Raw genomic sequence first — 12,584 nt, forward strand, 5'->3', positions numbered from 1 at the left:
ACTTTAATTTCATGAGGTCCCAGTGATTGATTAGTGGTTTTATTTCCTGAACAACTGGGATTATATTCAAAAAGTCATTGCTGATACCAATATATTTAAGGGTTTCTTCTGTTTCTGTCTAGCAGCTTCAGAGTTTCAGGTCTGATATTAAGGCCTTTGATCCATTTGGACTTCATTCTTCTGCATCGAGTGATAAAAATCTATTTTTATCCTCATATTTCTTAAAAGAGGTTGTCTTTTCTCCAATGAATGTTTTTGGAATTTTTGTCAAAAATCAGATGGCTATAGCTGCCCAGACTTACATCTGGATCCTCTGTTGTTGTTTTTTTTTTGTTTGTTTGTTTGTTTGTTTTTTGTTTTTTGTTTTCCTTTGATCTCTCTGTCTTTGTGCCAGTACTATGCTGTTTTTGTTACTGTGGCTGTGAGTATAGTTCAAAATTTGGTATGGTGATACCACCAGCCTTATTTTTGTTGCTTAAAGTTGTTTTGGCTATTTGAGGATTTTTGTGCTTCCAAATGAATTTTAGGACTCTTTTTTTTCTATTTCTGTGAAGAATACCATTGGAATTTTGATGGGAATTGGATTAAATGTGCAGATTGATTTTGTTATGATTGACTTTTTCAAAATATTGGTTTTTCTAATCGAAGAACCTAGGGTATCTTTTCTATTTTTATTGTCTTCTACAATTTCTGTCTTGGATGTTTCAAAGTTTTCATTGTAGAGATCATTCACCTCCTTGGTTAGGCTTATTCTATGGCAATTTATTATTTTTGATGCAGTTGTGAATGGGAGAGATTCCCTGACTTCATCTTCTGCTATTCTCTGTATTCTTATGTTTGATCTTTTCATAGTGTCCCGAATATCTTGAAATTCCCATTCATACCTTCCTATTAGCTTGTCTTTCTCTTTTTGGACTGTAGTAGTTCTGCCACCTGATCTTCTAGTTTAGATATTCTGTTCTCTCCTTCATCCATTCTACTGGAGATACTTTCTACATGTTTTTTTTTTTTTATTTGACTTACTGTGTTTCATTTCTAGTATTTCTAATTGGATTTTATTCAGTATTTCTATTACCTTACTCATGTTGTATTGACCTGCTTATTTCATTAAGTTGGTGTTCTCCTTTAGGACTTTCTTTTTCTTTGATTCCTTTGATTTCTTCTTTCATTTTATTGGACAAAATTATAAGCATTCTTTTGAAATCTTTCTCAGGCATTTCATCTAAATCAGTCTCACTGGAGGTCATGTCTGCTGGTTTTATCACTTTGGGTAGAATTATATTCTCTTAATTTTTTGTGTTGTAGTATAATGTAGAGATTTTTGCATCTTGGGTTAGTTTGATGCTTGGGTTTTCTAATTATCTGCACTATTGTCAGTTGTATAAATGTGATGTTATTTATCTTCAGGTAGCTACTTAAGGTGCCAGTTGCACCTCTTAAATGACTCCCAGAGTAACAACAGAATTCACCCTAGTTGTTCGGTTTGCCTGATATGCAAGTATTCTAGAAAGCTGGTTGGATCAAAATATTAGCAAATATTGCAAAAAAATTGGCAAATTCAAAACTTTTGAATAATATACACTTTCAGTCAAAACCAGTACAGAGTATTTATGTAAGAGTGCATATTAAATCAGGCAGATAATCTAAATCAATCAATGTCCCTAGGGGTGTATGTTGCCTGCACCCTTAATCCTGTCAAGTGGGAGGCTGACATTTCTAGAATGTAAATGGTTCCAGGTTATCATGAGGCTCAGAGAGACCCTGCACACAATAATGACAGGAGAAGATAAAGCCACTATGAATCAGGAAGCAACAAAGTACAACCACAAACTATAGTTTACTTAAGAATGGCTAAGCCGACCCTCAATCTGATCTAACACATAACCTGCCCTGACATGGAAGGTACATTTAGCACTTCCAATGTAGGCAGGTACTGAACTGGTATAAGTAGGCCCTGTTGCCTTTTGGTATGGCTTTGGTCTCAGCTATGCTGTGTCCACTTGAGTCCTACTTTCCTGTGCTTCGAGCTCAGCTAGGCTGGCTGGATTGGTGGGTCTGCTGCTCTAATCACCTGTGCTGGATGCTGTGTAGCTGATCTCCCTTTCCCAGGTCTCCAGTGTTTCCTGCCTCTAGGCTTTCGTAGGTGCCTGAAGTTGAACCAGAGCTGAATGGCTGGTCCCTGCAATCCTATTCCTCAGGATCTACTCAGCTGGTCCCTGCTATCTTCTTTGTCAGGTTGCTTGACTTTGCGAGGAGGCTGGTGTGCGTGGAAAATCCCTCCACCTGGCTTTTCATGCAGATCAGGGAGAGCTTGACCACCGTGCAGTCCAGCGCTATTCCTGGTGCCACTTCTGCTTGGTTCTGTGCTTTCCAAAGGCTCTTGTTCTCTCCTGCTTCTTTGCTGAGGTTGATAATTTATTATGCACTTTCATTTTTTGGTAGAAGAATGCGTTGTGCTGTTTTACTGCTTATTTCCTTCCAAGGCTGCTTTTGCATGGCTACTTCCTTCCATCTTATCCACAAGTTGCTGTTTGTAATTTTAAAACATGTATTGAGAGAAAGATTTTTTTAAAAATAAAGTCAAAGAGGTATCTTCTCTTTAATTTACTATTTTTTAAGGGGAAAGAATGAGAAGTAGAAGATGTTGCATCTTAAATAAAATTGCTTTCACACATGTCATCAAATTAGTTATGCTTCTTTTCAGTTATATATTGATGTTACAAATTTCATCTATGCATACTGTCTTCCTTTTCTTTTGAGAATGAGTTATAGGTGGTTGTAGTATACTACCATTTTACTGCTGGATTGAATTTGTTAAGTTTTAAGTTATTTCCAGTGTGTGTACCATCCTTACCTCATGTGTTGCTTTTAGTGGACTCCTTATCTAGTGAGGCAAAGTGGGCTTGCATGTGTTTGCTCATAAGTAGAATTGCTACAGTTCTCATGCACCACATCACTTCCTCTCATTTCTAAGACCTTTTTGTCTTGTATTGACCTCCATGTCCATTGATAGTTATTTTCTTTTGAAATATTATTTTGTACTTAGAGAGAGAGAGAGAGATGGATGGAGTGTGCTTGGACCTCCTGCCAGTGCTAAAGAACTCCAGATGCATGTGCTACTTTGTTTATCTGGCTTTATGTGGGTACTGGGGAATTGAACACTTTGCTAGCAAGTGCTTTTAACTACTGTGCCATCTCTGAAGTCCGGTAGTAATTTTCAACATATGCTCAGTGATTTAGTTTCCAAAAGGAAGAAAAGAAGGGAGCGCACTGAAATACCTAGACCTTTTTGCCCTATAAAGTGTGCAAGTGCAAGTGGTGGGGGGCAGGATATGGGTACATGGGTTGTGTATATTGCTTGTTGATGGCATGTGCTTGCTTGTTTGAGCTGAATACCTACTGTCACCCTTGACTTTCTTCTTGTTTTCACTGCTCATGCTCAGTCCACCCCTCTAGCATAGCTTCCTTTCTGCTGTCATCTTAGTGTTTCCTTATATCTTTTCCCCCTTATAATCATGTCTTGTTCCCCTCTCATGGTCTCCTGTTTTAACTTATAGTCCATGCTCACTATCATGTCCCTGTATTACCATATATACAACATTAAACATCAGGATCCACATATCAGAGAGAACATGACTGGATACAGAAAATGTTGTACAGAATGGAGTTTAATATAGCTGTAAATAAAAATGGAAGTATGAAATCTGAAGAAAAATGGATAGATTTGGAAAAAGTTATACTAAGTTATCAATAGTATAGCTTTATTACATTCTTTTAGTGACTTGATCTTATTTCCTGGATATCTTAGTAATTCTTTGTTAGTGTTGTCTATAAGCCCACTTTTTTTTTTTTTTTTTTTTTTTTTTTTGGTTTTTCGAGGTAGGGTCTCACTCTGGCTCAGGCTGACCTGGAATTCACTATGTAGTCTCAGGGTGGCCTCAAACTCTCGGTGATCCTCCTACCTCTGCCTCCCGAGTGCTGGGATTAAAGGCATGTGCCACCATGCCCGGTTCTTAAGCCCAATTTTTGTTGGTTTGTTTGTTTGTTTGAGGTAGGGTTTCACTGTAGCTCAGGCTGACCTGGAATCCACTATGTAGTCTCAGGGTGACCTTGAATACAGTGATCCTCCTACTTCTGCCTCCTGAGTGGTGGGAGTAAAGGCATGTGCCACCATTCCTGTCTATATGCCCACTAATTTTATCAGGTTCTATATTATGGTTTACTACTTAGGTTCAGTTTGCACTCTGATATTTTGTGCACTTGAAATACTTAGTCTTTTTCTTTCCTCCCAGAAAGAAGTTCTTGTTGAGTATCTTTATTTGCTAACTTTTTGTTTTATTTTATTTTTATGGTATTTGAGATTGAACCTAGTGCTCCATCTCTGAAATCCAACCCAACCCTCCCTATTTATTTACATTTTGTTTTAAGACACTCATTAGTAAGTTGCTGTTGAATTCACTCTGTAGCCCAAGTGGTGTGCTGGGAACTTGGGATCCATCTGTCACAGCTTTCCAAGTTGCTGGAATTACAGGCCTGTGCTAAGAGGCCTGACTTTTGAGTTGTATCTTTAAAAATGAGATTATTTCACCTTTCTCTTCCAGATATCTGTAGTTTAAATTCTGTAACTCTCTTTTATTATCATATATTAATTTTTCACTGTGGGTTTCATTACATGTGTATATAATGTATTTGGTTTATTCCCTCCCCTCTCCTATCCTCTTCCTGCTTGTGTTGATCCTGTGGTTTTCTATAAATAGATAATGATGTGTCTATAATAGTTAGGTTCAGGTTCAGGCCTCCTGGCAAGATTCAGGTATCAGTATCTGCATTTATATGTATTGCTTTGAAATGTCAAGAACTTGTTTATGCTATAGTTTCAGGACATTATGTGATTTTCATTTTCCTTTTTCATATAGATTATTAAGTGTGGTATGCTGTAATTTGGACACTCTGCTATTATTGGAGGCTCAGTATCAAGTATCTAAAGTGTTACTACGTGCACAGGAAGAAAATGTCATTGAGACGTCTGAAAACCACAGGTTAATTTTTTTTTTAAAGGAGAGCCTTAGAGCATAATAATAACAAGCTTCCTTTAAAATGACTTAGACAGTGATTTTCTGTATTATCTAGGAATTGAGGTGGAAGAATCTATGAATAATACCAGAGAGGGTAGAACTAGTTCCTGGGAAACTCATGGTTTCTCAGCTTTGGGCTCCACATACAAAGCATAGTATAGCTTTTTTAGAAATATTGTGCAATCACTTGAGAAATAATGGACATTTTTACTGTCATTAAGTTTCATATAATTTATTAATAAATATTCTTTTAGGGCTGGAGGGATGGCTTAGCAGTTAAGGTGTTTGCCTGCAAAGCCAAAGGACCCAGGTTTGATTCCCCAGGACCCATGTCAGCCAGATGCACCAGGTGGCATGTGTGTTTGGAGTTCACTTGCAGTGGCTGAAGGCCCTGGCATACCTGTTTTCTCTCTCTCTTTCTCTTTCTCTTTCTCTCCCTTCTTTCCTCCCTCTTTCTCTGTATCAAATAAATAAAAAAAAAATTTTAAGTAACAAAAGAAATACTCTTTTATTCACCAGTCTCATGCCAATTATATACTCATCAGTTGTTTCTTCCTTAGCAATGAAAGGATGATATGACCCTTTGTATGTTTTTTTCTTGTTCTTGTTGTTGTCTTACTTTCTAAGGTAGGGTCTTATTTTAACCCTGGCTGACCTGGAACTCTGTAGTTCCAGGCTGGCCTGCAACTAGTGTCAATCCTCCTTTCTCTGCTTCTTGAGTGCTCGTATTAAAAGCATGCCTCACCACACCTGGCCTAAACCTTGTATTTTAAGTGATATGTTGAAAATTCATGTGTTTTTCAAACTTTTTTCTTTGCCATCTAGCGACATGATTTAATAATCAACTCATACTTATTTAAGAAGATAAAAATAATGTTTATTCTTTCAGGGACTTTATAATTGATGGTTTATCAGTAGAGAGAAATCATGTACTTGTAAGAATAAATCTTATTGGTGGGCCATCTGAGCGGATTTTGCCTCCCAGGATGCTAGAGAAGGTGAGTGCAATATTTTGACCTTATTTTGAAGCACGATTCTCAAGCAAAGTGAAAGTAGACAACATCACACAGTATTACTTAACAGTGTTGAACTTGTGTTGCTTAACAAGGTTGAGATAAAGGTAAGCACTTTATAGAACCAAATACTAGTGTCTTGTGTAAGGGGTCATGATTTCTTGCCGAGTAGAAGAGTAGGTCAATATCTTATTAAAACGTGTTGGGCTGGAGAGATTGCTTAGTGGCTAAGGTGCTTGCTGGCAGAGCCAGGGACCCAGATTTGGTACCCCAGTACCCATGTAAAGCCAGGTAGATACACAAGGTGGTACATTCATCTAGAGTTTGTTTGATGACTTGGTATACCCATTCTCTCTCTGTGTTTGTCTCTTGTTCTCTTTCTCTCTCAAATTAATTAAATAATTTAAAAAGTATCATTCTCCTTTATGTATTTGAATATTTTAATGTTAATGTCTTCCATGATGCTTAACTGTTACTATTCCATTATTTTTTTATTTTTTTGCCAATATAGAGTGTCTCTTCTGCCATCAATAATATGCACTTTATGGTTTCTTATAGAAGAGTTTTTCATCAAGGTGTGTTCCATTAACTGTCAGTTTGGTAAAAAATGAGCTAGAAAAGATTAACTGGAAAACATCATTCCGTGAGAAAGAAAATACAGATTTCTCTTGAAGATTGTATTCTTCCTTTAATTTTTGATCAGTTGTGCAAATTTATAGGTGTGTTCAAACTTTTGACATTTTGACACAATGTTGTAATGTCCAAAGTTAACACTTGAGTATCAAGTTAAAAAGAAATTATAATAAAAATATCTCTAAATGCTTTTGTTGGCTACCTTCAGACTTACCCTGTGTCATATATGGCCCTGATACGAATATACTTCTTAGAATTTCTGAGTGCAAAGGCCAATTTAAATTAATGATACTTCGAAAGCTTTAAAGTTTGGAATTTTAAACCACTTCCTAAAATTGCTGATGTGATTTTGTTTCAGGGTTCTGACCCATACCCATGGCCAATGTTCTCATCCTTTCCTGTGCCCTACTGCTACCTGTCAGGAATTCCTGGAGATGATATCAAACAAGGTGAAGCACTGTCCCATGATGTTACTATGTTTTGTTAAAACTTGAGATAAAGAGAATATATTAAGGAAGATGAATATTGATTTCCATTTAGTGTACATACATGAGTGCATTTATACCAATTTATACTTTTTATAATTTTTTTTCTATTACTTGTTTAATTAGTATTTATATGAGGCCAACTAAGTATTACCTACAGTAAATGTGTAACAAAACTGTTCAGTAAGTACAAGTGTTTTGTTTAAAAAATGACTTAGTTTTTGATTTGTAAATTCTGGGTATGTAGAGCTTTATTCAACATGATTGATATTTATAGTTTCTGCTAAATAGTCACAAAAATCCTTTGTCCATGTATATTACTTGAATTACAGTGAGAAATTAATACCGCCTTTGTAGGAGTTGTGAGCTTTCTGAGAAGATAGTCATGTAATTGATGGTAGGCTAGTAAGGCTGTGTAGTATGGGTAAAATAGACAAATTTTGCTGCTACAATAGTACACAAGCAGACTGCTGCTAAAGAAAATCCTGTACAAAGGAGGCTAGTATGTAATGTCTCGCTTATAGAATGGTATTTTTGAAAGAGTAAGCATCAGAGGGATTTGAAGAAGCAAATTACATTCAGAAAACTATTGAGAGTTGAAAGGGATGTGATTTGGAATGTGAGAGCAGCAGAGAGAGGAGGTAAGACCTGAGCATAAGAGATAAGCCATGAAACCAGCATCCCTCACACCCAGGGGCTTAGGCTTCATCTACAGAGCAAGATAAACATTTCTTTAGATTTTTAAAAATATTTAAGAGAAAAATGAAGGGAGGGAGAGAGAGATTGGTGGGGGGGGGGATGGGCATGCCAGGGTCTCTTGCTGCTGTGAAATAAATAAATAACTCTTGACATGTGTGCCACATTGTGCATCTGTATTTATGGGGGTAGTGGGTAACTGAACCCCAGCCTGAGGTTTTGCAAACAGTAGCCTTTAAGGACCAAGCTGTCTCCCCAGCCCATTATTTTAAATTACAGATCTACTTTCAGATTTATTTTGTGACTACCATTTTTGTTAATTTGTTTCTTCAAAGTACTTTGGTAAACTAAATATGAAATATAGAAATCAAAGTAAGATATAAACATATATTTCCCTGAGAAGAAAAATAGTTTCAATACCCAGATATAATCCTCATAGGAATGTGTGTTTAGGGCTGAGGAGATGGCCCAGTGGGCAAAGTGCTTGCTTTGCAAGCCTGGGGACCTGAGTGCAGATCCCATCGCCCATGAAGAAGCCAAGCACAGTGCGGTGTACCTGAAATACCAGCCTTGGGGAGGCAGAGACAGGATGATCCCTTGGCTCTGCTGGCTAGTTAGACTAGCTGAAGTATTGAGCTCTGGGTTCAATGTGAGATCTTGCCTCAATAAAGGTAAGGTGGAGAGTGATAGAAGATATCTGATGCTGATATCTGACCTCTGCACACATGTGCATTCACCCTTGTACAAACATGTGTGCACACATACACGCACACACGCACACACCACGTATGTATAAAAAGAAGTGTATATTTTTTTCTGGAGTAACAAGTTACAAAGAGTAGTAATAGCTTCTTTCCCAGCCCAGAGGCAAAGGGCACATCATTAACCCCAGATGGTCCTACAGTGTTTCTAGGCAGCCATGTAGTGTGTCTTCAGGCCCACTTACTTTCCTACTTTATTTATTTTTTTTTAATTTTTTTTTAAATTTATTGATTTGAGAGCGACAGACACAGAGAGAAAGACAGATAGAGGGAGAGAGAGAGAGAGAATGGGCACGCCAGGGCTTCCAGCCTCTGCAAACGAACTCCAGACGCGTGCGCCCCCTTGTGCATCTGGCTAACGTGGGACCTGGGGAACCGAGCCTCGAACCGGGGTCCTTAGGCTTCACAGGCAAGTGCTTAACCGCTAAGCCATCTCTCCAGCACAAGGAAGTATATTTTAAATTCTCACAAAAAAGTTTCTACATTAAAAACGTTGACTAGCTTGTATAATGAACCTTCTGTCAGTGCCATGGCTATCTCCTGAGAAAATTATTTAAATTTAATTAATTTTTAAATTATTTAAATCAACCATTTGTCATTCACATCTGTTTTGCTGTTTTGTTGACATGATTATTTTCAGGGAAAGTTCAAGTTCATATTACTGTTAAGCACTCACTTCCTAATTATAGATATGTATATTTAATCCTAAACTCACTTTATCTATTTTATTATATAATAAGCATTTCAAACTTAACAAGTTAAAGGCTAGAGAGATGGCTTAGAGGTTAAGGCACTTGCCTTCCAAGTCTGACAACCTGGGTTCAATCTATGTAATCCAGGAGCACAAGGTGGTGCATGTATCTGAAGTTTGTTTGCAGTGGCTAGAGGCCCTGATGTTCTCATTTCATTCTCTCTTTCTCTCTCTGTGTCTCACCTTGAAAGTGAATAAATAATAAAAATAAAATATCCTAACATGTTAAAATCAAAATTGTTTTACTTCCTATATTTTGTTTACATAGTCCACTTGCTCTCTGAAAGGTGCTCATACAGGTAACCCATTGTTATAACATTTGGATCCTGTTTCTTTCATTTCCAAAAATAATCTATTGCTTCTCACTCTTAAGGGTAAGTTTTTATCTTTCTTCCTTCTTTCCTTCCTTCCTTCTTCTCTTTCTCCATCTCTCCTTCCCTCCCCCTTCCTTCCTTTATTTTCTTCTCCTTTTCCATCCTTTCTTCTCTTTCTTTTTAGTCTTGCTTTCTCTTTGAAGTTTGAAAACCATCAGTTTATTTTGAGCTCAGAATAACATTGGGTGCTACTCTCAAGTAACTGACACCCACATCTCAGCCTGAAACTTTACACATGGGTTCTAGTCTTTTTGTTGTTGTTAATCATAGAGAGTCAGAGTGGGGAAAGAGAAAGGGAATGTGTGCGCCAGGACCTCTAGCCACTATAAAGGAACTCCAAGTGAGATGCCTTCTCTTATTTTCACAAGCTACTTTCCATTTTTTCACTTCCTTTAGGTGTTGCTTCTTTCTTTTCTGCACTCTATCCTCTGAACCTGCGGTGCTGATCTTGGACTTGCAGCATCCATCATGACATGAGCTGAATCTTCTCTGCATGTAGTACTCTATTTCTCTGGTGGGTCATCAGCATATACAGCATTGTTCCATGGAATCACTTCACTTTTTATTAGTGTATATAATGTACGTAAAACAATTAGGTTTTTATGAAATTTCATGAGGCATATTATATACTCTGATCACATTCACCCCCATCTTGTTCTCTTTTAACTTCTACTTCCCACTGTTGTCACCCCCTCTTCCACATTGCCTCCTTCTCCTTTCATGTCTTTTCAAAAATCTAGATTCTGCATATGAGAATAAGGCTAACATATTTGTCTTTCTTCGTCTGGCTTATTTCACTTATGATAATCTCTAGTTCTATTCATTTTCCTGAAAATGACTAATTTTATTTCTTTTTATGGTTGAATTAACCTCTATTGTTGCACCTGACACTTTGGCTTATTTAAATTTAAACCTAATGTCCCAGAGGTTCATGCATCTTGTCCCCAATGAATGGACTTTGTTCCTTATTCTGTGGTGGGTTTTTTTGAGGTGGGGGGATAGAATCTCTCCCAGATATTTTCCATAAGACAACAGATATGTCATTTATTCTTCTATATTTAAATTTACAGTCTGTCCTTCATTTATTAAAGAATTCCCTGAAAAAGCTGTGTATATCTCTTTTTTTCTTGAGTACACTTGTAAAACATTCAGTTTTTTTCCTGACATCCTACCACATTAAATGTATCAGTCTCCTCCCCACCCTCATTCTAGTAGTTATCATGTGACATAGGTGATCTTACCCTCTTTTTCTTAAACCTTTTTTTACTTGTCTTCCAGAAAATACAGGTTTGATTTTCTTCCTGAATACATGGTAGCTCATCTCCTTATATCTTTTGCTATTTATTATTAGAAAGAGAGAGAGAGATGGGGAGGAATGAATGAATGATTGAATTACGTATACAAGGGACTCCTGCTACTGTAAATGAACTCCAAGTGCATGTGCAACTTTGTACATCTGGGTATAGGTATGTGCTGGGGAATTGAGCACAGGCAGTCAGGTTTCAAGATAGCACCTTTAGCTACTTAGCCATTTCTCCAGCCCAGGTTATTATTTTTTTATTAAATATATACTATGTATAGGCATATCATGTTTTGGTACCATCATTTCTCTCTTCCCTGCCCCCATTCCATTGAGGGCAGTGGGATTGCTGGTATTTCCCGTAGGCTTATGGGTTATGAGTTGTGAGAATAGCCGTCAGTCATTATGGGTGACAATCCCTCTGGATATTCCCTTTGTGGCTTTTACAATCTTTCTACCCCCTCTCCTACAAAATTCTCTGAGTCATGGTGGGTGTGTTTTAAGGCTACTTCAGTGTTTAACTCTCAGGAGCTTCTGAATTTCTCCTTTGATATATGTTGAGTATCCTCGGTGTCTGTCTCCATCACCCAGATGTAGGCTGTCAGGCTTGCCTTGGAATTAGCCCTCTGGCTCATCTTACCAATTAATCTGTAGTTCCATCTGGGCCCTAGTTGATGTGTGAGGAGTGGTTAATCTTGTCAGGGAGCCAGTTATCTGCTCTTGTCTTGTTGGTAGATTTTGTTTATTGTCGGTTCTTGCTGCCTTCTGAAAAAGGAAAACAGATTCCTCAATAGAGAGATAAGAACAGGTTAAATTGGATAAGCATTGTTAATTTAGAGAGATCTTAATAGATATAGCACCTCTTTTGGTTAGGAACTAGTAGGAGCTTATCACTGCAGACCATAATCTTGGTCTACATAGGATTCTGAGTTTGATCCCAGTTCCAGCTATGGGTTCTTTCCACTGAGAGAATTTCTTAGCCAATCAGAAAGCCATTGGTTACCTACCAAGGCTAGGTGCCACTATTACACAGGTTTGTGCATTTTCTGAGGCTGCTTGCTTTTGAATAACAGTGTTTCCTAATTGCTCACAACATTGTTGGCCACATTCTACCAGTAGCTCATGTAGTGTTTTCCAGCATTATACAGGCTAACCATCTGGGAGCTGACTTCTGGATTCTAGCCAGATCTCTTGGTGTTCTGTGTCAGCAGAATGTGGTATCTTCAGCAATAGGGTCTTACATTCAACCTCAGGCAGGTAGTCAAGTGCTTTGACAGAGGTCTGTCTTGTTTTGGGGACCTCATAGGTCTCTCCGATCAACAGCTCATTGTGGGGTAACAACCAATTTCTGGTACTGGAAGTTATAGGCAAGAGCCAAATGTTTTAAGGTTAGGCTGTATTCCATCCTCTCCAGGGCCTTTCTTTCCAGATGACCCCCGCCCCCCAATGCTCCTGTTGAAGATTGAATTTTTTAGTCTACCATCCAGGAGAAAAGT

At 37.8% G+C, this 12,584-nt stretch overlaps 1 protein-coding gene across 5 annotated transcripts in view; it reads left to right on the top strand.

The window, feature by feature from the left end:
- Tbc1d32 (TBC1 domain family member 32) overlaps positions 1–12,584 on the top strand; it is a 241,396-nt gene that overhangs the window by 159,545 nt on the left and 69,267 nt on the right. For all 5 annotated transcript variants that reach the window (XM_045159402.1, XM_004651239.2, XM_045159398.1 and 2 more), the window contains 3 exons: positions 4,917–5,039; positions 5,965–6,073; positions 7,080–7,170. In XM_045159402.1, coding sequence (XP_045015337.1) covers positions 4,917–5,039; positions 5,965–6,073; positions 7,080–7,170 — 323 coding nt within the window. The remainder of the gene's footprint in view (positions 1–4,916; positions 5,040–5,964; positions 6,074–7,079; positions 7,171–12,584) is intronic.

The sequence above is a fragment of the Jaculus jaculus genome, chromosome 9 (assembly GCF_020740685.1).
Source record: "Jaculus jaculus isolate mJacJac1 chromosome 9, mJacJac1.mat.Y.cur, whole genome shotgun sequence".
In the NCBI taxonomy this organism is placed as follows: Eukaryota; Metazoa; Chordata; class Mammalia; order Rodentia; family Dipodidae; genus Jaculus; species Jaculus jaculus.